The sequence below is a fragment of the Argiope bruennichi genome, chromosome 3 (genome assembly GCF_947563725.1).
Source record: "Argiope bruennichi chromosome 3, qqArgBrue1.1, whole genome shotgun sequence".
In the NCBI taxonomy this organism is placed as follows: domain Eukaryota; kingdom Metazoa; phylum Arthropoda; class Arachnida; order Araneae; family Araneidae; genus Argiope; species Argiope bruennichi.
The window spans coordinates 2,693,351-2,720,383 of record NC_079153.1 but is presented as its reverse complement, the minus strand read 5'-3'; the positions used below and the strand labels follow the sequence as shown (position 1 = coordinate 2,720,383).

The window sequence follows — 27,033 nt, the reverse complement described above, 5'->3', positions numbered from 1 at the left end:
TTATTCGTGACGTCAAAGAACCAGGACTTTCGATGAAAACTGTAAAATTTCTTGTTACGATACAATTTCCAGAGGCTTGTTTACAGATTTGTAAAATTTGAAATTGTGTTTTGTGATTCAGTTTCTTTTTGCTAAATCTCTATATATGTATTTTTTTAGTTTCATTTTGTTTGTTTAAATATCTTCTTGGTGTAATTTAAATATTTATAGAGAAAAAATATCCTTATTCTTTTTTTGATGCTGTTTCAACATTTCTGTATTTATGAATGGCAATTACCTCTATGTTTATACGAGGTTTTGTCGCTTCAGAGCAATGGCTTTGTCAGAATATTTTCGTTTTCGTTCATTTACCTCTTTATTATTCATTTATTTCAGTTTATTGAAAAATATTGACAATTCTCATGGTGAGTTTTATTCGATTTTAAATTATTGATTTTTTCTATTAATTTTGTTTAAGATATATCTTATTTGTAATCACCATAAAGCATTCTTAGCTGCATTTAATGCATAGCAGTACATTTATTTTTTTCGGTGAAAATGATGAGTAATAAGTTTACTTAAACACTTTTATCGTTTGCAAAAATTTTGACTTTGAAAAAGGGATTTATTCCAGTAGTACAATTATAGATTTTTCACATTTTAATGTCGTTGTTTTTTAAATGTAATCTATATAATTCACTTTTGTTTGTAACAAACCCGAAAACGATGATAATGAAAGATTAAAAAATATATATTTATTGTACTAAGCTTCAGATGTCAATATTTCTTTTCTGTTTAAATACGTTTAACTGGAAAAGAATAGTAGTACCTAAAAGAATATTTTTATAAATAATAGGTTCTGGAGGACTGTTTGATTTTAGTTCAGTTTCAAATTTATTTCCCTTTTGAATTAAATAGAAAGTTTTTATTCTTTTTTTTTTTGACAAATTAAAAAAAAAAAATCATATCAGTTATAAAATAAGATACAGCATATTTTATCTCCAGAATTTAATATTAAAAAATATGCTTATATTGTCTTAATATATTTTTTCAAAGAACGCATCTGATGACTATAAAGAACCATTGATTCAATTTACTAGTTAGCCATCTGCCATGAACGCACATGCAAGCATTGAAATTTTGTTTAGTTATTTAATAAAAATTTTTTTAAGACATTCAGATGTTCAGGAAACAGCAACATGATATAGATCTTTAAAATCTTAATATAAATATTAAATTTATTATTTTTTTAAGTTGAAAGAATATATTTCTATTTAAATATATCCTTTTTTTAAAAAAATAATTTTTTTAACAATGCTAAATTTTTACATACCTTCTCACTCTTTGTTCCAAACAAGTTATTTCAGACTATAGAGAACTGTATTCAAAATTTGCATCATTTTTCAAAGATTTTTTTTCACAGACTGTATATGCATTATTATATTAAATTAACTGAATATTTAAAACTGAAAGAGCAGCAAGATATATTTTTTTAAGGAGTATTGCTCATGAAAATATTATATTTTTATAAAGATGAATTCGTAAGAAAATAATTCAAAATTTTACTACAATGTGCTATTATTCCTTTCAAAATAATGATATTCACTTTAAAGTACTATGAAGCTATGAAATGGATGAACTTGAATGTACCATTAAAGAAAGTAACTTTGCTGAGATAAAGCAAATAAAAATAAAAGTCTGTTATTTGCACTTTGTTACTCATATTAAGAGTAGGTGCACTTTGTTTATAACCAAAATGCTCTACAAATTAAAAATAAGATTTTTGATGAAGATTTAACATTCTATGGCTTGCATGAGCCTTTTCTTTCCTCCTTTAAGTGAAACATTGCTACAAACCCCCCCTACCCCCCCAATAAAAGAGGAAAAGATTTCAAATATTCATTGCATCTGTAAAATTAACAGAGTTCTTTAAAACTATACCATTAATTTGAAATATGTGATATGTGTTTCTTGCTACAATCATCATTTTAATGCAAACACTTCATAATGAATCCTTGACCCCATTTTGATTACCACACCAATTACCAAAATTATTAGAAATTTTCTGTATTTTGAAAGGGATTGTTTTCATTTTTTTTCTTCAACCATACAGTGTAATATTGAAAAAATCTAAACAAGTAGCAATCGAAAGACTATAGTGAAACGTGTTTCTTGATGCTTAAATAATTTCTCTCGTCTCCCCATTATCATGATATAGGATCTTAAAGTTTTTTTAATTTATTTATTTACATGAGGCTTTATAAATAAAGAAAAAAAGTGATTCTAGTTCAGATATTTCAATAATCAGTTTAATATAAAATACAGATCATAGATATAGTAATATAACAATGAAAGAAGCCTGCCAAACAAAATATGCTACAGACAATTATGGTACTGAACAAAAAACAATGATTGAAGCATAGAAAATTGTGACACTAAGAAAATTTCATGAATTTAAATCAAGTTCAGCAATTACAATGTTCAATCTTCTGTTAAAAACAAAATTACAAATATGCTTGAAATGGAAGTGGCCAAGTGGTAAGGTCTCGGCTTCAGAACCAGGGGGTTTCAGGTTCGAGGCCTAATTCCACTGAAGAACGGTTGTATCTCAGTGGTTGTTGCTGTTAAGCAGGTCTAGCTCACGTTAAATCCATCAGGGCCAGACATCCTCCCACTGATAGGGTGTGGAAGTTTGGAGGGAGGTGCTAGCTCAGGTGCCATCTTCGTTATCTGACTGCAGTTCAAAATTGCGAGGTCAGTCCCAAAAAAGCCATAATGTTACTTTAGAAACAGGACATTAATATAACTACATTAAACTTGTGGTACACTAAACTGGAAATGTGATTGAATTTAACGATATTGAGTTCAGTAAGTGAAAAACAAGTGATTGAATTTAACGATATTGAGTTCAGTAAGTGAAAAACAAGTGATTGAAGTTTAATGATATTATTGGGTTGAAAAATAGATTCCTTCCAGTATTGCCCTGTCAGATATATGTCGAGCAAACTGCTTCCAGGATCAGAAGAATCCAACATTCAAAAGTTGTACTTTGGCAGTAGCACCTGTTGGAATTTTCTTTAATTAAAATGCCACAGCTTCTAGAACCGTTCACTTACATTGATGTTGTCACTATATTGCATTAGAGCATCCATTACAAGATGAGACATGTTACCAGCAGAGCAGAAATAAACATTTTACAGCAATGTCTTTATTAACTTTTCCTATAAAAAACAAATATAATGAAAGTCAACATTTACTCAAGCTTTTAAACTAATGAAAATAAGAATTTGCAACTCATTAGATTTTGTGGCTTTATCAGGCGTGAACATAGTTTCTTTTACACACGGTTCCACTACATCATTTGGGTTGTGAAGTACGATGAGAATAAAACATCAACACTAATTACTGTTTGAATAGTATAACTGTGAGTCATACTGCATTTTGATTGATCAGCAACTTCAACTTTCTTTATACTATGTATCTCAATGCTATCTGTCACTATGTATCTCCTTCTGGAAACCATTTTGAATTGTACCAAATGGCTGGATTATTTGCACCTGGATATACTTCAGCGATTACTTTTTCTTGTTCAACTGTATTCTGTATTGTAATTCTATCAGCAAAATCGTGATTTTTTTTGTAACATAATGTCTATACCCAGGTGAAAAAACCCATAACTTTTTGCAAAGTACTGCATTCTAAAACCTAAGCATAAATCTTCGTCATGGAAGGAGTAATGTTATTCATGAGCTTGGAAAAACTTTTCATAAACATAGTGAGAAATCTGCTTGTATTTTGTCTGCTTTGTCATGCTAGTGCTTGAGGCTTATAGCTGTTTCTCCTAATTTTACAATTGGAAAAGGGATTCACGAACCTGAAAGACTTTTGTATTATAGATAAATTTAACTTTTTAGTTTTACCAGACTTCCAACATATAACTGCCCATTGCTTGTCTTCTTCCATAATCACACTTTCCAAATTTTTTCTATTAGGATGTGGATGATAGCTTGATGGTGATGATTTTTTATCTTAGCTGTATTCTAAAACTTCGCCTTCATCACTTTGCATATTAAATTCGTCAATTACAAGATCTTCCGTCCCTTCAAAATCAATGCTTCCTGAAGCAATCGTCGAATTAATTAGTCCTAAACAGTGTAGTTAAAAAATACACCTCATTAATAAAAATATTTTTAAAAATAATACAAATGTACTTAATAAAATAAATAATTATAATACCATTTAAAATATACTGTTAATATTTTTATGAATGAAAATAACTATTTTTACCTGCTAATCATTATATAATTTCTGACATGGATAATTTTGTAATGTATATTATTGACATTTACTATCCATCTTTTTAAAACATTTTTTAAACTTTTTTCAGTGCTAAAAATTAAATATTTTTGTTAACAGTGCACATTTCTTCAAATAAGAAGAGTTGATACCATAATTCATGACCATTTTATTTTAACATCAAAGACTATCTGTTTTATTTTTCATATAAAATCTAATATTAGCCTGCTTTTTGTATTTATTCATATTAATTTACCTACATTATTAAGAAATACTTGTGAGTATATTTCATTAAAAATAATTATCAATTAAATAAAACAGTTTAAATAAAATATATTTAAAATACACTAAAATTCTATCACCAATCTAAAATTCTACCATCTTTTATCACCAATAAATATTTAAAACTTATGTTTAATTGTGTTGTAAAGCTGTGGTTCTTCTGGATAAATTTCTCTACTTTCCATTTCATTAGCTTGATAGTGGCTCATTTCTTTATAAAACACACAAATAACAGATATAATATAAAAAATATTTCACTATAATACATGCTTTACACCGAACATAAATTGAGAATCGGATGTTTTGCCATCTGAAAATGAAAATGCAGACAATAAAGTCGCATAATGCCAGTAATTTAACCAAAGAACTTATAAGAAGGAAAGTTACTATTGCTTTACAGACTAAACTCTGATCTAATCTTCAAGCTTCAATTTCCTTTGTCTTATATAGCATTGAAGGTTTTCTACATAGCCAAGCATGGAATATTCTTGAATGGTTGCTGTAACTTTGTTAATATTCAAGATGTTGGCATGATTATTAATACTTTTAGAACATTCCGTTTGTTGCCAAAAGTCGACAAGTTTTGCGACTTTTCCCAGGCTGCTACACCACTGGGAAAACCTGGAAAACTAAAAAAATCACCGAGAATTTAAAAATTAAAAATCAGAAAAATTTGAAAATGTTCATAAAAACTAAGAAAACACAAGGAATTTTTAGCTATTTTTTCCCATCTAAAAAATGCTAATCTCTAATAATTGCAAAATTATAAGAGTAGCCATAGCTTCCAAAAATTAGGCAGTACCATTCACAATTGTATAATGGAGAAACCCGCCTCTTTCCTACTCTCTACCCTTTTTTTCCTATATATATCAGTCTAGTTTTGATTTTTGAGACAGTTATTCTTTTTCCATGACATTCCCGAACTGTAACTAATGAGCATGCATGAGACTGAAAAAATAGAATACATTTCTCTGGTGGGAACATTCAATTTCTGGAAAGAAGTGCAGTGGTGTTTAATTTGCCATACTTGAGTTTAGTAAATGGCTTGTTTATTATTTGAGAAGCAGTGAGCTTATTCAAAATAGATTAGATAATTTTTAAAACAATAAGCTGTTTAAAATTTGTATTTAATATGAATTGGATGGATAAAAGAAAATCAATCCTGGTTTTGTTGAATCGGTTCAAGGAGTTTCACAAAATCCATTTGTTGCATACTATTTGCTTTATAAAAAGATAATAAACTTAAATAATATGTAAAAACAGACATTTACCTTTGAGATAAAATTAGCATATATTAAAAAATTCAATCTATCTATCAAGAAAGAGATCCACATGACAACGATTACAGGATAACTTAAATATTTATGAAAATGTGGTTAGCATCTTGTAAGCAGAACATAATAAGAGTAGGAAAAGAAAAACATATCATAGATGCACATCATCATTGTATACTAACAACCTTCAACTCCAACATAACCATCTTATATATATGTGGTGATAAATAAAAAAACTGCAACTTTCATCATGCATACTAATTAGTCATCTTATTAGCATATCATACCAGATATCAAATTTGATGCAGTCGCACAAGAGCTAATAGAGATCTAAAATTTACATCCAGCCGATGATACCAATAAAATTGACATTTTGATTTATTCCCAACACTTACTACTCATGCTAAATGAGGAAAAACATACAAGACTGTCTGGCAGATCAAAAGAGCATCATTGATGTTGAACTTGTCATCTTTTCCTGTATTCCTCTTAGAAATCATGTCAAATCCAAAAACATCAAATTTAACGTCCAAAAATAAACCCATTTTGAACCTTTTAGGTAAGAAACAATAATTTAAAGCTGAATTTTTATGGGCATTAAAATTTGTTGCGTCACATTTGTTCCTTAATGCATTCAATGATATATTGGAAACATTTTCACATATGTTCACTCAAAAGCTAAAAAAATGTACATTAGGCCGTATAAAAATGTCATATCTTATTGTTAAGGATTACATCATTGGAACTGATAACTGAAAATTCTGTACAAATTAATGCCTAAATAAGCAAAAATGAATAAATAAAAAAAAGTAACCTTGCTTTATAATGCTTTTTTATTAAGTAATTATTACACTATTTGTATCATATAACAAAAATGTTTTTGTTTTTTTCATCCGAGCCCTTAATTTTGTGCAGTTTACAGTTAAAGAGCATGAGAGGTAATATATCCCCCTCCCCTTAATATATAAATTTTGTCTTACTAAATTCTAGATAATAAATAAACAGAATTTTTGTATGTAGATATAAACCTTCTTTCAATATGCTATTATTTTGAATAATATTAAATTGTTGCTTTCTTTCCTTGCTTCTTTCACTCCCAATTCTTTTTTTTAATGTTACCAAACTTTAAAATCTTATATCTCTATAACGGAGAGATAATATAAAAAAAATAAAATGTTTCTTTATGCTCTTTTGATTATTACTTATTTAAATTTTTTCATTATTATACTCTGTGTGTGGTTTCCTGGCTAGCTATCTACCAACAATATTATCCCCTCCCCCTTGTTTTGTAAGATATAAAATGTTCTTTTTTGTATCTCTTATTTTAATTAAAGTAAATAAAGAAGTTTTAGCCTTTTTCTAAGCATTATTTTAATTTGGAAGCAGGCAGTAGGCAATATTATATGCTTGTAATAAAATGAAATATTGTAATAGTAAAAAAAAACTGCTAAACTATGTAAAAATTAACAAGTGTAATATGTAGAAAGAAATATATATTGCCTGATGAAGACAAAATATTTTGTGCTTATCTTTTTTTAATGGTTATCAAAAACAAAAACAAATTTTTCTTGAAATAAAGATATTCTAGTACTATCATATAAAAATATTAGGGTGGTGCTTATTTACATTAAAAAAATAAAGTTCTAATTTTTGTTGGCTTTAATTTGTTCCTTTTGATTAAAAAAAAAAAAAAAAAAAAACTCTTAATATGAAATTTGAAATGAAGATGGTATATAGAGATAGCTCAAGGATTCCAAAGTTTGTTATAATGAGGACATTTTGTCAACAAATATGAATTATACATCTATTTATGCAGCATATATGAATTCACTGACATTAGAAAATACATTTACTGTAGTGTTCATTTCATAGATATTTCATTGTACTAGAAAAAAAATCAGAATTTTTAAAAGGCCTTTGACGTTGTTTTCTTGCTGACAAGGTACATTTGGCAATGATTCTCTACAATTTCCAACAAAAATTATAGCTCATTTCATATTAGTTATCAGGTCATTGTATTCTCAAATAAGTGCCACTCCATGTTCAGTACAAGCATTTACTACATTTAGAACTTGGATATTTTATTTAACTTGTTTGTAATCTCTTATTTCTCAACCTCCCAGGGGGAATTACAAAAATAGGGATGAGAAACTTCTTACATGCTGGTTGATTCTTGTTGCCTTAGTGGATACAGAAATGATGTGGGGATGACCACCTCCTGTAGGAAGGCCTATACATGGCTTAGAACTTAACTATAGCTCCTTCCAATGCTGTCAGGGCATTCCAGACATTCAGATTAATCCAAATGCTTTAGAATCGAGTGGTGTAGCCTTTTTGAATTCTCTTACCTCTCACACAATAATCCACAATGCTAGATCAACTAAAAGAAAACCTACTGGGAGGTTTAACATTTTGAACAATGACATAGACTTTGTTGTCATAAAATCCACCAAGTTTTTGTTCTCAAATGATTGAAGATTAGTTTTCATTTGTTTAGAGTTAGCATCTTAAGCTTGTTTCTTTATGGCACTCATTATTCATATTTTGGTAGGTATACTGACACAATTCAATGATTGATTCAATGACTTTGGTAGCAACAAATTCATTATATGGAGCTTTTAAAACCTAAAGATTCATTTTTTCATGTATGCATATACAATGAAAATACATGCATCAGTTAATCCTTTCTCTTCTTCAGATGTAATTTTAAACGAAAACTTCAGCATTCATATCTTTAGACTATAAATATATTTTGATATCCAATATGCATGGCTATAGATGACATAAATCTTGTGTCTCATTCAAGAAAAATAATATCCATATTTACCTTTTTTTCTTCGCATTGTTAAAAAGTCCTGGCAATTCTGGTTTATTGATTAAGATATCAGCATGAACATTGTCAGATCTCCCAATTTAGAAGAAAAGCTAATTTTTTAACTTGCTGAATTAATGAATTTCAACCTTTTTTTTTCTCTCTCTCTCTCTCTCTCTCTGTAAAAATGCCTTGCTGACTAACTTCTTTAGTTGACTTTAACTGACTTTCTTCAACAATTTTGTTTCTCTCTCTCCCCCCCCCCCTCCCAAAACTTTGTTACTTTTGTAAAAAAAACAGCTGATACCTCTTTCATAATCCTCTTCAGTTCAAGATTATAATATATATATTTTTTAATTCCAAGAGCCATATGCAATGAAAGACAGTTTCCTATCTTTTGATTCAGGAACTGGCTTATCAAAAAGATTCAAACATTTTTGAGATATTATTACCTCTGTAGTCATTTTAGTATAAATGATAACTCTAAAGCACTAACAATAAACAATTGATCTTTATATAATTCAAAATATCATACCCTGCCACAAAATCATTAAACTAGAATTGACAAGAGCTTTTAAGTATTTATAGGCAGTCTAGCATTACCATTTAATAGTCTATATGTGCAGATAAATATACTTTTAATATATATTTATAAAATAATTTAGCATACTTGGCTTTTTGAAGAAAAAGTTGTGCATATTTTAGAAATTTTACTACCTCTAAACAATGTTTAAATGTGTTAATATTTAATCAGAATTTTTTTCCTCTAAGCAAAAGAACAAAATTAGTGAGTAAGAGGATAGTATTTTCAGTGCTGAAAAAGCACGGACCTAAAAAGTATTCATAAATTTTTATCTTGTGATTTGAGTAATTTCTCATTGTGATATTTCTGAGTATAAGACACAACAGTATTCTATTGTTTTATTTTAAACATGTCAAAATTTAGAAATAAAACATATATTTTATTGATACTTGTATATTAATTATCTATCAACAATTGATTGCCTAAAAAAATTACCTACAATTTCATATTTATTGCAATGGCCAAAAAGATGTCATGTTAGTTTATTAATTTTGTTACCAGTAAGATACAGTTAAGCCAAAAATCTATCAATGACATTATGTTACTACGCAAACACCATTATATCTTACATGTATTGTGTTTTTTTTAGGTTAAGGGTGTTTATGTTATAAAGAATGTGTTTTGATGCAATGTTAAATATTTTTTATATTGATAGCTTATATCAATGCACTGTCTCCATTTGTATCTGTGATAAAGGCTGATGTTGGAAGTCAACTTATTTTGCCATGTAATGTTAGTGGAAGACAACGACCTCGTATCTCATGGTTGAAGAATGGTCGACTATTATTGGCAAATTCAACCAAAGATCATCCAAAAGTGGATCATAATGCTCTTTTATTTTATAATTTGCTGCCATCTGATACTGGAAACTATACATGTATAGTTAATAATCTCTATGACTTGAAAGAATATACTATAGAACTCTATGTGAAAAGTGAGTATTGTTTTTGATTCTAATTATATTTAAAATAACTCAAATTTTGAAAAAATAAATTCATTGGTTATTTTTTAAATTTTTTTATTATGCATTACAGTGATTCCATATTTCATTTTTATTGATTCTGGAAAATAAATTAATTAGTTTTTTTTTTTAAAAAAATGAACAGTTAAGCAAGAACAGGTGTAGAAAGTGTAGAACTTCTATACATCAAAATCAAAACATATATTAATTCTGAAAATTATTGCAATATACTTTTTAAATCTATCATTCTTTATTTGTTCTACTGTTTATTGTGTTTTTATTGCAGATACATTTTTTTAAATGTGTCATTCTTAAAATTTACAAAAAAAACCCCAATTTTTAAAAAATTATTTATATTGATCTTTATATATCCCTTTTGTACCCCATCCCTTTTGATCACATTCTTTTTTATTGCTTTTTAACTTTGTTTTGTGATTGAAATTTTGGACATGAACGGATTAAACACATTTTTGTGTTTAATCCGTTCCCGTTGGTTTATAACTCTCTTTAGAAACAGTTTCTTTAGTTATGTATGATTTTTGGCTGCCTGTGTCAATTAACACTCTCACAGGAAAATTGCTATCATTAACTTAAAGATATACTACTAAAGAAGAACATCAGCTGAACAAATTGGATTCGCCAAGCTGTTGAATTTTTCCTTTGAATTTTCTATAGCTTTGTCGACTATTTTACCGGAACCAGTGGATTCAAGCTGCTTCATTTCAGGACACATAGCATTATAATGTTTTCTTTGACTCTGGGAACATTTAATTTTACTTGTACACTTCCTTACCATGTGTCCAGTCTTGAAATACTAATAACAGCATTTCTTCTTAGTTAGTTATTTTTAAGTTATTTAGTTATTTTTTCCTGTAAATCTAAATTTAGAGCCAGTTTGCAATTTTTACTTTCATGATTCTTTTCGTTGCAAAAAGCAAAGTTAGTAGAACTTTGACTTCCAGCAAAAAGCCCGACAACAGTGTGCATGGGTTTTTACCATCAGTAAATCTTAGGACTATCTTTAACAGAAAACCCTTTCATGGCTGATTGATTCGTTCTTCTCCTTCTACTTTGTTTTTCAAAAACTGCATTAAATTTTCAAGTCAAGATTTTTTAATCACTGTAACTATTATTCCTTTGCCAAGCTCTGAGAACTTCCTTGGATAAACAAGATTCAACAAAAGGAAAGAGCATAGCAGCATATTTTTCAATTGTTACTCCTAAACTTTTTAAACCTCTAAGCTGTGTCTCAATCCGATTGTATAAAGTAGGAAGTTTTACTCTCTGATCCCTAGAGTTCATAGAAATTGTTAATTTCAAAAGTTCCCGAATTCAACAAGTAAGTCATCTCGTCCAACTTGTGATTTTAACGAGTCTACTACTTTGTTACAATTTTCCTTTGAAGGTGGAAAACTTTCAACTAACTCTCTAGCTCTAGTAGAAGGCAATGCAGCTTATCAAATATTGAAGTTTATCAGCAATATTTGGGTCACTATTAATTTTACTAAACTGACCCCAAAATGGCAACCTGTCTTTAATTTCACCACTAAACTTTTTTAATTCCAGTAACAAAAATTTTCTTTTGGAAATACTCTGAACAGAACTAGAGTCATCACTTTCTTCACAGTTTGTTTTTAAAAATAACGTGGATTTGTTTAAATTTCTTGTTATATTCATCTGCAGCAAAAGTTTCAGCATCCAAGTCATCTGATTTTGTTTCTGTTTCAAGCAACATTAAATTCATAATTTCATCATTCAGTACAATAGTGACAGATATTTGTACCAAACTAATAATCACTAATATATCTAATATCACTTTTTCTGTTCATATGATAAGTTTAACAACACATATAATGGAATGTGGTGTACCTGATCTTGATCATTTGGAATCTTCCAGTCTTCAAAAGAAACCCCATGTATCGGTTGAGACTTCGTGAAGATCTCCGTAAACGTTTCAGACCGGAGTATCTTGGTCATTTGAGACAAAATACAAATAAAATTAGAAAGGCTGGTGGTATTAAGGTGGGAGAAATAGTTTTCATGGAAAATAAAAATCTAAAAAGATACTACTGGCCTTTAGGAAGAATCACTGTGATTTTTCCAGGTAAAGCTGGTGTTACACATCTAGTGAAAGTAAAAACAGCTAATGGTGAAGAATTACGTCCTGTGCAACGTCTGTATTCACTTGAGATAAATGCTGTTTCTTCGGAACCTTTTCAACATCGAGCATTAAAAAGTACAAGAAAACTTTCTCAATCTACGGAAAAAAAAAAAAAAAAAAAAATCTAAGAAAAAAGACTGCTGATCCTGTGAAATCGAAAATCGATAACCAACCTGTACTGAACCAGAAAACCAGATTGGGACGAGAGATTAAGACTGTCAAGAGACTTGTTCTTTGATTTCTTAATTTAGTTTTGAATTTTCAAACTCAAAATGTGGCGAGGTAAATTGTATACAACTCAACTCCAGAGTTTCTTGTCCTAAAAGAGGGGGGAGGGGGACCTACAACTACTACTTTTTTTTTTTTTTTTTTTTGTAAATAATGTTATTAGAAAGTGTTTGTTATACTAATACGAGTTTTTCTTTTGAAAGAGTAAAAGTATCTTTGAATTTATTAAGATATTATTTACTTATTTTAAAACGTGTTCACTTGTGTTAAAAGATCCTATCTTATTTTACGAGCGAAAAGAATCTGATGATCCAGCATTTTTTAGTAATTTGAAGTTAGTTTTGGTTTACTGAATTGTATTACTGAATGCTGGTACAGCAGAATAAAACTCATATATGCATGGATTCTCAAAAAATTTTACCTATCTGAGTTCCTTGTGAAATGACCAGTGTTATCTTTAAAATCCCTAAAAAAAAGAACATTCAATCTTAGGGTCTAAATTTGATATATATTTGAAAAAGACATCCAAATGTTATGATATATAATTGATGTTATGCAAAATAGTTTCCTTTTTTAAAAATCCTTGTTGATGATGTTCTGCTATTCATACAAATATCAACTGAATAATTAAGTTAGCATTTTAGTTCACATTAATAAATCTTAATTTTTTTTTCAGCTCCTCCTGGTAAATTGAAAAATGTGACTGTACACCCCTCAACTGTTGTAGCAACAGTTCGATGGCATGTTGATAATGATGGAGGTTATCCCATTACCAATTTCACTTTACTCTATAGACCTACTAAAGCTAATGCTTCTGAATCTTGGCATATGCCTCAGCCTGTGCATGTCAGTCCTGCTGTGGTAAGAGCATTATTGCTAAAAATATATTTAACTTTATGCAGTAACGGAAAGTTTTTGAACGATATAAATATTTAAACATTTTTTTAGTTTTTTACTGTTTGAAGAAAAAAAATTGTCTTTAAATGTTGTGCCAAATTTATTTTTTCATTTTATTTCCTTGATGAATAAGCAAACAATGTTTAACAAATTTCTTATAACCTATAGTATTTGGGTATGACCTTTAATTAGAAGAAAATTTATCCATAAGTGCAAAATAGTAACCCATCTCCCATTCTTTTTAAACTGTATTAAAAGTTTTTTTTTTTTTTTTTTAATTCTGGGTAAAATTTAGCTAAGAATTTGATATATGCAAATTTTCTGTCACTGTTTTATTGCTGTAGTTTTTATATTTACTTGCTATAATAATTGCTTTCAATTTAAAATAAAATCTGATAATGAAGCAGTTTTCTTATAATTTGTATAGAATGCAGTTTTGGCTGTCCACTTCCCATTTCTTTTAGGTTTAATAAAACAAGAAGAGAAAAATTCTAAAATAATAAAGTAATTTCCCATTCAAGTTCTAGATATTGAATTAAAAAATCAGTGAGGATTAGCTCACATGTCCAATGACATTAATGATTCCTTTGAGTAATGGAACCAGCTTTATTTCTGTTTATGAGTATATTTTCTTATGCATCCAGGTGTAAAGTATTCTTATGTCATCATAATAAAAAGTGTCTAGACATTTTTTGGATTTGTGCATTTCTGCAAATTTCTCCAAGTTAATTAAGTCATCTTTGTCCATGTAATAAGTGTACTTAAATTCATATTTTACCTTGAAGATTCTGTCATGAAGATGTTTAGGGCGTAAACAAAAATCGATGAAGAAGAAATGTGCACTCCCATTTCTCAAGAAACAGATAATAATATAAAATTCTTCAGAATTTTTTTATTTGATTTGGGCAATATTGATATATAATTTAATAAAAAAGCAAGTATATTTAGAAAAATATAATAGTTTTTAAAAAATGAATTTTTTACAAGTTTTTTGCTTATGAAATGCAGATTTTTCAACTGGATTAAATAAAATAAATTGTAAAATATTATTGAAGCATTATATTAAATTTTAAATAAAGTTTTATAAATAACTGGAGAAATATGAGTATTTTCAGTGAATAAATTTTGAACTGTACACGTGTGAAATGTAGCAATATCTGTTTTCAAAATTTAAAAAAATCCAAATATATTGAATATATAAAAAAGAAAAGTATTCAAAAATTCCAATTGTATAATTAATACCTTAAAAGTTTAGAAAGATATTGCATTTAAATGAACTCAATTTTAGTTTTTTTTGGAAGTCAAGATAATTACTAGAGTTTTCCACAAATTGATATTCAATAAACTTGAATTTCAAATAGTTATATTGAATTCTATTAAAAATTAGGAATGTGTTAATCACTCCACCACATTTTAAAATTTTAATTTTTGAGTTTATTTTTAAATTAAACATAAAATAAATTTCAATAAATAAGGCACTATAAATAAATAAAAAATATTTTACTATTTATTTAATATTATTTGGCAAACATAAGACTTTCAGTATTATATAACTTGAATTACAATAATAAAAAGTTTTAAAATACTTTATACTTTATTATTCTGCAGATATCTGAATTGAGTCCATTTCCTCGATATCTGTAAAATAATGAATTGGAATGTCACATTCAAGAAAAAGCAAAATACTTTGTATAAGAAATAATGCTTACCAGTTTTCTTTTACAATAACAGCATGCAATTTTTGAAAATTTATCATAAAAACTAATGGATAATCATATGCATACAGTAGCAGCTGTCACTGCATCAAAATATTGTAGCCCTCTTCCCTTCATATTAGCAATTCACATATCTGTAGCATCTTATGTCAAATAAAGCATAAAATGTTCAAATACTTTTATTATAAAGTGAATCAAATTGTATGATGTGAGAAGTTTTAGTTTGTGCAAATAATATTACATATTATAGTAATTTTTTGTAATATTTTTTTTCTTCATGATGTCTAATTTGATGAAATTCATTTTATGTATTTAATTTATAAGTATAAAAGAGTATTTTATATATTTCTAGCCTTTTAAAGAATTTGGAGATGTAAAAAGGAATTGAGTCCATAAACACAAATATTGTTTCAGTCAACTTACACTGAATTGCAACTAAAGTATTGTTTCACCAAGAAGAGAAATAAATTCAAGCGAGTGAAATGATATCAGTAATGCTGAATTTGCATAGACCATTATTGTTCACCAATGCTTGCATCCAATTGCCCTTTCTAACCCCTTGCATATGATAAAAGTATATAAATTACAGCAATCCAATTTTATAAGAGTAAAAGTATAATTTTTCATGAGTAATGGGGCTTATAAACTAATTTTCAAATTTAATATATTTTAAGCATTTTATTTCATTCTTCATTGCATTTTTGCAGTTCGTACCAATTTAGGTTTGTTTGAACTTTAAAATAATCCTTAGGCAACAATATTTGTATTTTTTGTTTCTTTTAAACACTCAAATCTTCTGGCATATGACTTAATGTCTTGTTTATTTCTAGAACATGTTTCTTGTTTACTTTTTCACACCTTTTTTATTATTGTTATTGAAAATGAATGTATTACTGTTAAAATCACAGGTGTGCAAATTTATCATTAACATCCTCATAAGAATTAAACCTAGCAACTATTTCTTCAGTTATGTATTTTTCTTCAATATTATAAAGTCTAAGTCCATTACCATTCCTTAATATTAAATACATTTAGCACACAATTCTTTGTAATGCATTATAATTTTCATATTTACTCCTCAAGAAGAAAATAAAATACATTCCCATATAGTATCAATTGTTATTTAGAAAAGTTTTGAACTTCTCTATGATTCTACATATAGAGAACCACAAAGATCAGCATGAATTAATTTTGATACTTGATTACTCTGATTATTTTGAGTATGAGGGCGATATTATCTTGTAATTTTACCTGTGTTATATAAATCATGATCAAAATTAAAATTATCTAAAATCTGTAATTTCATTCATCTGCATCATATATTGTTGATTTAAATGATCAGTGTTTTATGCCAGAATGTATATGAATCATTTGAATTTTCTTCCAAGTCACAAAAAATATATATACAATTAAAGGCTTCAGATTTATTCTGCTCGATTATTTTTGTTAAATGCATTTCCATATTTATCAAATTATTAGCATAGAATAAGCCTTAGAAATGTATTGAAATCCTACCATTATTAGCATTGTTAAAGAAGTGAAATTATATCTTAAATCTGGTATATAACACAATTTTCTTTGCATACATTTTTAAAATTAATAGTACTTATATCATAAGATTTTTATTTAGGTTCTTTACCTGCTAAAAACTTCACCATCTGATGAAACAAAGTTCTTGAACCAGATTTTGTCCTTCAACGTATGTGTAGATACACCACTGTTCAAAATCTAACTATGCTTAATTGATGTTTTGTCCACTTCAGAAGTTAAAGCTAAAGTCCTTATCTTTCCTTAACAAAGGAAGAATATTTAATTCTTTCTTTTCACCTCAGTTCACTTCTGGATAAAACAGTCCTTCATAACATGATTGGATATACAGTAGAAATAGCAAACTGGCTTTTATTATTGTCTGTAAGATCGGAATAATTTTTTAAAAATATCTGCATTATATTAATTTGAGTTCATTAGACCTCTCTGTTTATTTTATGTAGGCCTATGCAGAAAAATTAAACTTTGTGTCTGGTGTCTGTATTTATTTATGATTTTTTTTTATCATTTAGAAATATTGACTAGTATATGTGAAACTATCGCAATTACAAAAGTTACTTCATTTTATAAAATATATTTTAACTTCTGGTTTAAGTACTTTTAATGCAAACAACTTTTTTTCATTTTTGTTTTCAGAGGCAATTTTTCATATATCAACTCAGACCTGGCACCGATTACATCTTCAAAATATGGGCAACTAATAAACTTGGGCCAGGAGAAGCTGTAACTGTTAGGGCTTCAACATGTAAACCAGTTGATCCTCCTGGTAATTTCTTTTAAATATTTATGTACATATTGTTTTAGAAAATGTTAAAGATATACACTTTGTGATTTTTAATATGATACATATTAAATAAATTTCATTCAGCATTTGTAATATATTTATTGAAATGAATTTCACGTTTTGTATTAGTGAAGAGTTTGGAAACTGCTCAGCTTTTTTTAAATTTAGATCTTATAATGCATGATCCCCCCCCCCTCCCTAATAAAAGTAATCTTATGTAAGTGTATAGTCCATAATTTCTGTTCTAATTTACAGAAATAATGATCTATAGGCTTAATGATATTTACTTAATTGAGTAATTTTGTGTCTGACTAGATACAGCTGCTAAATTATCCTTCTATAAAATGAAAGTGAGTCCTATGTAAGATTGTTTGTGAAAAAAAAAATTATAATAACTCAAATTATATAATAATATATGCTTTATTTTTATAGAAGTATTTGGGAAAATGTTAGCTGATGCTGAAAATTTTGGATCAACAGCTTGGCTGCTTGCAGTCTGTATGTTAGCTGCTACAGTCCTTACTCTTTCACTGATAAGCTTTGCCCTGTTGTTTAAAGATGATCGAAATGGTTTGTATTATTTTCATTTAACTACAAATTTTTTTTAATTTTCATTTTTGACCTAATACTAGGATACAATTTATTCTATTTCTTCAATTCTTATCTTATTAAAATTCCTGAATTGAAATGTTAAAGTTTATTATATTAAATATATATTACAAAATATTTTATTGATTAGACTTCCATTTAAATTGCTAGTTTAATTTTTCCCATTCCTTTTCCATTAATTCAACAGTTTCATAAATGCATACCAGATACACTGAACACAGAAACCTGTAATGTTATGATATCTCAAAACTGATTATTACATTTTGCATAATTAATATAAATTTTGGCTCGTTAACTGAAAAGTAACTTAATAAAAAAAGTAACATTTATCCTTTTTAAAACTTTTGCATAACTAATTTACTGATTAATGTGTGGATATTTATAAGAAAGACAGCTATTGAAAAGAGTAAGGATTTTGTTAATTTTTACATAATGTATTTTAAATCTTGTGTATGAGTTTGTCTAATGTTAATTTAATCATTTAAAAAATTTATATCCTGTACTGTTGTAACTTTTTGCATATAAAAAAAGGAGTATCTTTCTCTTCTCAAACAATATAGTAGAAAGCCAAAAGAACATGGATTATGGAGAGTAATTAAATTTGGAGGATTTTATTTATATTTTGACTGTTATTGTATAAAGGAATATGTACAATGTGTTAAAGTATTTTTTTAGACAAGGGTAAGATCTCAGCCTACAATGGTGCCTTTGGCGTAATCTTGCATATGATAAACTTCATTTGTTTGTTGACATATTGTTAAAAAGTCTGCATATTTGTTTATTATCTTGAAAGATATAGCCTATCATTAGATAAGTAAAAAAAAATTATTATAGAAGGTAACTGTTATTATAACACAAGACCTTATCAAAAGTGCTTCAAAAAATATACCAATTAGAGAAACAAGTTTTAAAGAATTCATCTAAGGAAATCAAATTTTTTGATACAAGCATTACAATGAAACATAAGCATGCTAAATTAGCTGGTTAATCTAGGATACCCGAGTCTATTGTATAAGTGCATGATTTTATTTAAAGAAATTGCTGCATATCACCAGGAAAAATGGAGGAATTTTAGAAGAGTCAATAAAGCAATCATTTGAAACATTCTGCATGAAGAGTTGTCCAAAACAAATAGATGTCTCAAATTTGTTCCAGACATTTTAACCAATTGCAAAAATGTCATTCTAATTATTCTGTTCCTGAAATCAGCATTACAGATGGTGAAACAAGATGTTTTTGTTATAACCCTAAAAATTGCAGTAAAGTGCAAAATAGAAAGCTAAAGAAAAAATAATTTATCAAGCAATACTTATTACATTCATTAATTGTGAGGGCTTTTTCTTTTTTGCAAAAAAAAAAAAACTTGTTCCAACTAGATAAGCAATTACTGGTTAGTATTCAAATGTGATTTGTTTCTAATAAATAGAATTTGTTACATTCCTCCAAAATAATGGAATGAAAGCAGTTAGTTTTTGTTGCTATATACTCAGTCATAGCTCATTTTTAGTTTGTAGATTTTTGGTTAAAAAATAATCAGGCATCGATCAAAACTGCCTGATTTAGCATCCTGCGATTTTTTTATTATTATTATTGTTATTAACAAAACAGAGTTTTAAAAATCTAACTTTGACAATATTCATTCAAATAGCTTCAACATCACTTTGGGAGCAGTTTAAAAGGGGATTTAGATAATTATTAATTACTATAACCAATTTAGTAAAGGTTTTACTGATTCCATGGTTATATTTTGAATAGTCCATATTCTTGAATATTTTATATATTCCATGGTTTAAAAAGAAGGTGACAAAACTTTTGTATTAATTCTTTTATTTTGCAGAACCAGTCTCTTTGATACTTTGTGTATACTGTAAATCATATGTTTCTGTGCATTAATGTATATAACTAATTTCATGACAGGTGCTCCAGAAGAAGGCATGCCTCACATAATCACAAATCCTGGCTTTGAGATCGACCTAGAACAGTATTATCTTTTAGAACATGCAGATTTCAATGACAATATTGAAAAGCCAGTGGGATTAAACAACAATACTGTTGTCCTTCCATCTCGTGTCTGATTGTTTTTTTTTTTTTTAACTTTCAATTCTTCTGTGGGGTTTGGATCCCTTTAATATCTTGTGCTCACTCATGTAGCATTTATGTTAGTACATGGCTACTTTCATTGCTTGCTGGCTTATCATAGATATTTCTTTTTATTTCAATGTGGTGTTAGGTGTAATTTTTAAATGTTTGTTACTGTTGTTTTTCTGTGTATGTTTTAGTATAAGCCATTTTATTTACTATATTTGTTATTTGTCACTTTAATGGGGTGTTTTATTACTATTTATTAAAAATGTTTTGTTTGATTTTACTATACACATTTTATGAACACTTGCTTTTTTTTTTTTTACATGTATGCACCTTAAATGTAGGTGCCAGAAATATGAGCTTTAAATCACTTTAAAATCCATACTATTTTATTTTTCATTCAAATGTGTAAATGAATTAAAACAATCATGCATGTTATTTTCAACTTTACTTGCGACTGTAAGTTTATTTTTATTGTATTTATCTGAAGTGTGATGATTGCTATAAATATTTATTCACATTAATTGAAACGTTTCGTTTTCAGATTATACACAATTTAAATATTACTTGATTTGTGTAAGGATTGGAAAGCTTTATTTCTTAACACTGAGATAAAGCATTTCATAAAAATATTATTTGTTTAAAATGAACAGGAAAATTAATAATAAATTAGCTGTATCAAATATGTATTTTCAGATTTATGAGCAGATTTTGACACTTAATCAAATATAAAAGATAAAATAGCTGTTTAAAAATTTATTTTCATTATGATTCTGATTGGAAAGATTCATTGAAATGAAAAATTTATTTATGTAACGATTTGTACAAATTCTGCTTAAGTATACTCTGGATAGTTAGTGATTTATTGATGTTTCTTCATAATTGAATTTCACAAGTCTTTAGAAGCTTATATTCAATCAGATAAAGCCAAAAAAAATTATAAAATACTGTGATAAAATACAAAAAAAATTATCAATGAAACAGTATTCCTGCAACTTTTAAAAATTTCTTATTCGATCATTTTTGAAGAAAATGTTGAGCTGTGTAGGTTTTAAAGGGAATATCTTTTAATTTTTTCAAAAGACAGATCATTCCTTTTTATAATGTCTGGCTACAGAAATTTATAAATATTATTATGCAAAATATTATTATGTTAGTCTCTAGCCAAAGCAATATTTATTTTTAATAGATATTTACATTTAACTTAGATTTTTATTTGCTGTTTTGATTCTGCTCCTTTTTTTATATATATATCCTTAATCTTCACATACAATATACACATTCAGAGATTTTAGATTTCTGAATGTGTATATTGAAAAAAGTATGTTATACACTGTGTAATAATGCATTTTTTATTACATTCCTTTGTGTGTATTCATAAATGTATGCATATGATGTTTTGAAAGATTTGCTTTTTATAACTTGCTAGTGACTAAAACATCTTCCCTTGAAAATTATTGTTATAGTCTTGCTTTATACATTCCACATGTTTCTGTAATGACAACTTTAGAGCATTTGTTCATCAATAAAAAGTCAAAGAAGTTATTAAAATGTGTTTGAAATCAGAAAGTACCAAATTTCGTTTTCTTTAAGAAAAAAACGGTGAGCCAAACTATTACATTTTAATTGTCTCATAATAAATATCTTAAAATCATTCATTCTGAAAATTTTTATCTGGCTAATAAGACAATTTTTTAAAGCTAGTAATTAGAAAAATTGCTGCTTCTAACCTGTGACAATTATAATTAATGTCAGTTTGTAAGTTTTGTGAATATTTAAATTCGGTGATAAAAATTTTTTTAGTTGTTAATAACTTGTCATCCTTTTCTATATAATTTAAAATGCATTGTTTCAAATATTAATTAAAGAATGCAACCATTAGTTGGAAGCATTTCATAAAATGTATGGAAACTAAACACAGTTCAAATATCTGTTGATGAGTGTCCATTTTTCAGTATTCATAATTTCCAAATAACATGAAAAGGATCTGCTGTTTTTCTTGAATCAGAAATGTTATTCTATTAGGGAAAAATAAAACAGTTGATGCTTGAAAATTTTAAAATCTTTTTGGAAGTTCAAAATGGGAACTATCTTGTCCTTGTTGTTCTTTATTTCATTAAACCTTGTGATGTACCTCATATTATGGTTGTGTGAAATATGCATGCCATCAAATTCACCTTCATGTGTGCTAAATGTCTTTGTCCTCATTAATTTACAGATGTGGTCTCATATTTGTCACTCAATGTGCAGTCATCTTTGGAAAAGACAATTTATTTCACAGGATAGTTGTAATTTTAACTCATAAACATTGAATATTTAATGAAATCTTGTTTTGTATTCAGATTATATGCCTTAACTTTTGATCTGATTTTGCTCCCATGCATTTTTAACTTTAAAAAGTGTTTTTTTTTAATGTACCATTTTTATTTATTATGACTTTATGGATGTTTCTGTAAATTTTTAAGCATGCTGTAAAGTAAAACATCACAATTGATTCAAAGAATTTTGAGTTAAATTTTCATTTCATTTTTAACTTATATTTTTTATCATTGTATTATTTCATCAATGTTGTTTTTAACATAAAATATGTTTTATAGTATGTAAACTAATTTAAAATGTTATGTAAAAAAATAAACTAACTGCAATCTTTCTTAATTTTGTCACTTTGATGATGTATTGAATATAACTGCAGTGAGGAAAATAAGTAGATAATTTTTTTAAAAAAATTATTTATTCATTTAATTCTTATGATTTTCTTAGGAAGTTAACGATTTTGTTTTAAATATATTTTTTGAAAAATTGATTTTAAATATTTTTGGTAAAACAGACTATTGTGTAATACTCTTTATAAAACATATTCTATGTATTACGGTTGATCTCGTTTTATTATGTTTATTATTTTTCTCTTTTTTTTTATATTGTTTTCATTTTATTTTTATTCAGTTTTTTTTTAACATTGTAACATGCAGCCTTATAATTTAGCCAGATATTTTAGGGTGAAATAATATGGTTGTCATTGAGTGTCTAGTGTATCTGGAAAGTAGTGATAGTCGCCAATTTCCAAATTATGGAAACGATTTTTACCCTCTTTCTGTGTTGTAGCAGTATTAAGAGAGGCATTGTAAGTTTTTGTGCTACATGTTATTTGTCTATTGTATTGCAATGTGAAGATTAACTGTTTGTAAGCGTTGCCAGAACATTTGAGATAAAGGTGCTCTCAATTTGATATTGTCTTTCATTTTTTTTATATTTTAATGCCTGTATGCATGATCAATGTGCATTGTTGTTTTAATGTGAAAATAAAGTATTGGCTTTTTTTTATACATATATAAGTGTATTTTTATTTCACATTATTCAATGTATTATTTTGATGAACTTTATAATTTGAATGTTGTATTTGTGAGCTCAGAGTGAAGTTCTTTAACTTTTTCCAATTGATAGATTATCCTTTTTTTCAGCAACTTTTTTAGAATAGTGTTTAGTTTAGGAAGAAAAAAATTTTTCGTTAATGTGCTCTTGAGAATTGCAAAGATAACATTCTTCCTTTTCTCTTTCCCCAGATCTCGAATGTGATAAATTGAATGCATTGTCATAAAGCTTTGTTTTCCTTTTGTATTTAGAAAAGAATACTAAAAACATCAAGAAAGAAAATCAATGAAAAGGGGGAATTCGATGATGGAATCCAAGGATAGATGGGTCTAAGGATGTCAACAAATTCTAAAATAACACTTAACGACCCATTTTCTTGCATCTTTCTCTCATCAAAAAAGAGCATCGCTGAATATAATTGCTGGATTGATTTATCTCAGGCGACAATACAAAATAGGGACTGTTGCAGAATTGTGAATCATAAAACATTCGAAATGCTTTAATTTTTAATGCTTTAGATATCGTAGAATTTATTTTAATAATGCCTGATAAGTATATATTTTACTCTTTAAGGCTTGTTAAAGAAGAATACGTAGATTTGTTAGAAGAATGAGGAAAATAAGAATAAAACTAGATGTGCAAAAGAGGCAATCGAACATGGGAAAAGTTGCTCAAAAAAATACACATGAAATATATGTTTGAGGCTTAACTGCTTGTATTACAATGAAACCTCTTTGGTACAGATACAAATTCGACCAGCGTTCTCGTTGGCATATTATTTTAAATTTTAAACTCAAACAAACAAATTTGTAGATAACTTATTTTGGCCTATAGGAATACACAGGATCAATTTCGTGAAGATTGCACTTATCGTTTTGATTTTGGATGTGTTCCATCACCTGGAACACTGCGCCGCTAGAGCTCTGAAATATGCGACTAACCGAGTATTGCAGTAAAGCGCGAAAATGAATAAAATCTCTGGAATTTGAATTAAAAAAGACACTGTGTTATACCTGCATGATCCAAGGTGCACTACAAGGAGGCATGTTTAGATTCGCTACTGGAGGGCAATTTTCGAAGCATTTTTGGTGTTTTGGAAAAAATTAGTTGATCTCGCCGCGTTATTTTCAATACAAGTAATTTTTTTAAAATCTACATTTATATTTAAAATAAAAAAATAAGCTATAATATATAATTAAAAAATTTTACAGTATTATATAAAAAGAATGTTAAAAGAAACGCAAAATAAAGACCAGGGAACTTCATTCATCTCTAAGTAAAAATGACCAAGGTTATTTATAAAAAGAAGAAAGAAAAGCCACAAAACTTCACACCCATACTAAGAGTTGGTCATTTCCAAGAATTTTGATCCTCCCAAATACTATTTCTTGAATTCATTTTCCATGGAACAGGGGGAATAGGGCCTATAGGAATGCTGAAAAGAGACAAAGGTGTCTCTTTTCAGCATAGCGTCCCGCTGAGTAACTCGATCGGCGCAGTGACCTAATTGAAGGAACACCTAATTTTAACCAACGATTATACGTATGCTTTCTCCATAAAGAATTTTAAAGTATATAGTTTAAGATACTGCCAACAAAATAACATTGAAATTATGTTTTACTAGAAAAAGAAATTAACGAAATTCCTTGGGAAAAAAAAATAGGCTTTTCCACAGCGTACTATATAGCTGGAAATTACGGATCATCTTGATTTAAATATCATCGATTATTAAAAAATAATGAGATTATTAAAATTATAAAGTGGTTATCTTTCTTCCTGGAGAAAAACAAATTAAAATTTCGCCACTTTACCTAACCATGCTGGATCTATTCTATTATATGACTGCATTTTCTTTGCAATGTCAGATCTTTCATCTGTGAAAGGATCTTAATGAATCTAGAACTTTGTGAGAAAGGTTTTTAAGGGAATACTGATATGATATATATATTCTTTTATTTTCACCTTCTTTTGCTTGTTTAGAAAGGGGGAAAATTGTTTCTTTTTTAAGGATAATTTTATGTATTAATGTGAAATCATATTAGTTACTCTTAATATATATATATATATATTCCTTTGACATTATGTCTGTCTGTGATTCCGATAGTTTAAAAACACTTTGGTCTGAACGTATGAAATTCGGTAAATGGTCTTTAGGCCACATTCGTAAATTTTTATAAAATTTTGAATGAAATCCATTCAAAGGAAGTCTAGTTGCTCAGTTACAAATACACTCGATAATTTCAAAACGTAAAGATCTAGATAATTTGATGCGTAAATTTAGCATCTAAAATGTCAGTTCTTATTAAATTTTGAACATATCTGCTAAAGAGTTGACCACTTATCGGTCTGTGTTCCGCATGCATGTAAACGCAAAAACTCATAAACAAAATGACTTAAATCAATGAATTAATTCTATTTGAAATCTTGTGACCACAATTATAGATCTCTGTCAAATTTTGCTTCTAAACGGTTGAAAAAACTACGTATTAACGCGATTGATTCCATAAAAATGTTAGTTTCATTTCAAAAATCTACGTTTCATTGCTATCGTTCCAGCTCATGTGTCGTCTTCGTCATCTGACCGCGGTTGAAAATTACGAGGTCCATCCCAAAATACTCCTTGTGGTGCTTTAAAAACAGGATGTAATGTAACTAAACATTGCTGTAGGTCAACAATGTCATGTACGATATTCGAAGCCTTACCAACGTTCCTAATTTTATGCGGAGAGAAAGGGATATGATCTTTATTAGTGACTAGCCGCCGCCAATCTTAATTTTCGTTAAAATTTTAATAATTAAATATTTTAAGCATTTCCTACTTTAATAACTTCTTCATCAAATTATTTTAAAACTTCAAATTTTGATAGTCATATAATTAATTCACTTATAATATTATAAAGGTCTTCAGTCATCTCTCTAATTTTCTGTTAGCTCCCGTAGAATTTATACTTTAAATAAAAGCGGAAAGGATTAATCTGCAATTAATTTAATAACTGAAACAAAGTATTTTTCTGTAATATGATTACTGAAAACAGAGTCACTGAGCGTTTAAATTTTATGAGCACTAAAGAATATCTTTCTTAATTTATGTAATATTTCAAGAATTTGTCAACAAAATTATCTCAGATTCATCATGACCAGATCGATTAATTAACAATGTTTAATTTTAAATGCATCAAACATTAAGAAAATAAACAGAATCGATTGAAATAATCGGCCGAAAAATCGTAAGCCTTGCCTCATTAGAGTGGGGAAAAAAACTGAAGCCTTACTCATTTGGCGGCGGGGGAAATTAAAGGATTTTTTGGCGGGAAAGTTAGTTTTTAATTAATAATTAAAAATTCAAAAAACGGGACCCCAGGTGCACATTCCCGACCTCTAAGGTATACATGTACCAAATTCGATAGCTGTATGTCAAATGACCTTGCCTGTAGAGCGCCAACACACACA

General features: G+C 27.8%; 1 protein-coding gene across 2 annotated transcripts; it reads left to right on the top strand.

The window, feature by feature from the left end:
* The first annotated feature begins 289 nt into the window (after positions 1–289).
* LOC129963997 (neural cell adhesion molecule L1-like) lies at positions 290–23,520 on the top strand. Of its 2 annotated transcripts, none has more exons than XM_056078644.1 (6): positions 290–404; positions 9,882–10,160; positions 13,253–13,437; positions 17,373–17,502; positions 17,956–18,090; positions 20,047–23,520. In XM_056078644.1, the coding sequence occupies exons 1-6, from the start codon at positions 314–316 to the stop codon at positions 20,202–20,204; spliced, it is 978 nt and encodes a 325-aa protein (XP_055934619.1). In that variant the 5' UTR covers positions 290–313; the 3' UTR covers positions 20,205–23,520. The 2 variants fall into 2 exon arrangements, with proteins under 2 accessions (XP_055934619.1, XP_055934618.1); XM_056078643.1 differs by having other exon boundaries at positions 17,953–18,090.
* The last annotated feature ends 3,513 nt before the right edge of the window (positions 23,521–27,033 follow it).

What these genes read in the sequence shown, in the direction of transcription:
- LOC129963997 (XM_056078643.1), top strand. Translation starts at nt 314, where the DNA reads ATGGCTTTGTCAGAATATTTTCGTTTTCGTTCATTTACCTCTTTATTA. An exon ending in TGCATGTCAGTCCTGCTGTG is followed by an intron (nt 13,438 to 17,372) that starts GTAAGAGCATTA and finishes TTTTGTTTTCAG; the next exon opens with AGGCAATTTTTCATATATCA. An exon ending in GTTTAAAGATGATCGAAATG is followed by an intron (nt 18,091 to 20,046) that starts GTTTGTATTATT and finishes ATTTCATGACAG; the next exon opens with GTGCTCCAGAAGAAGGCATG.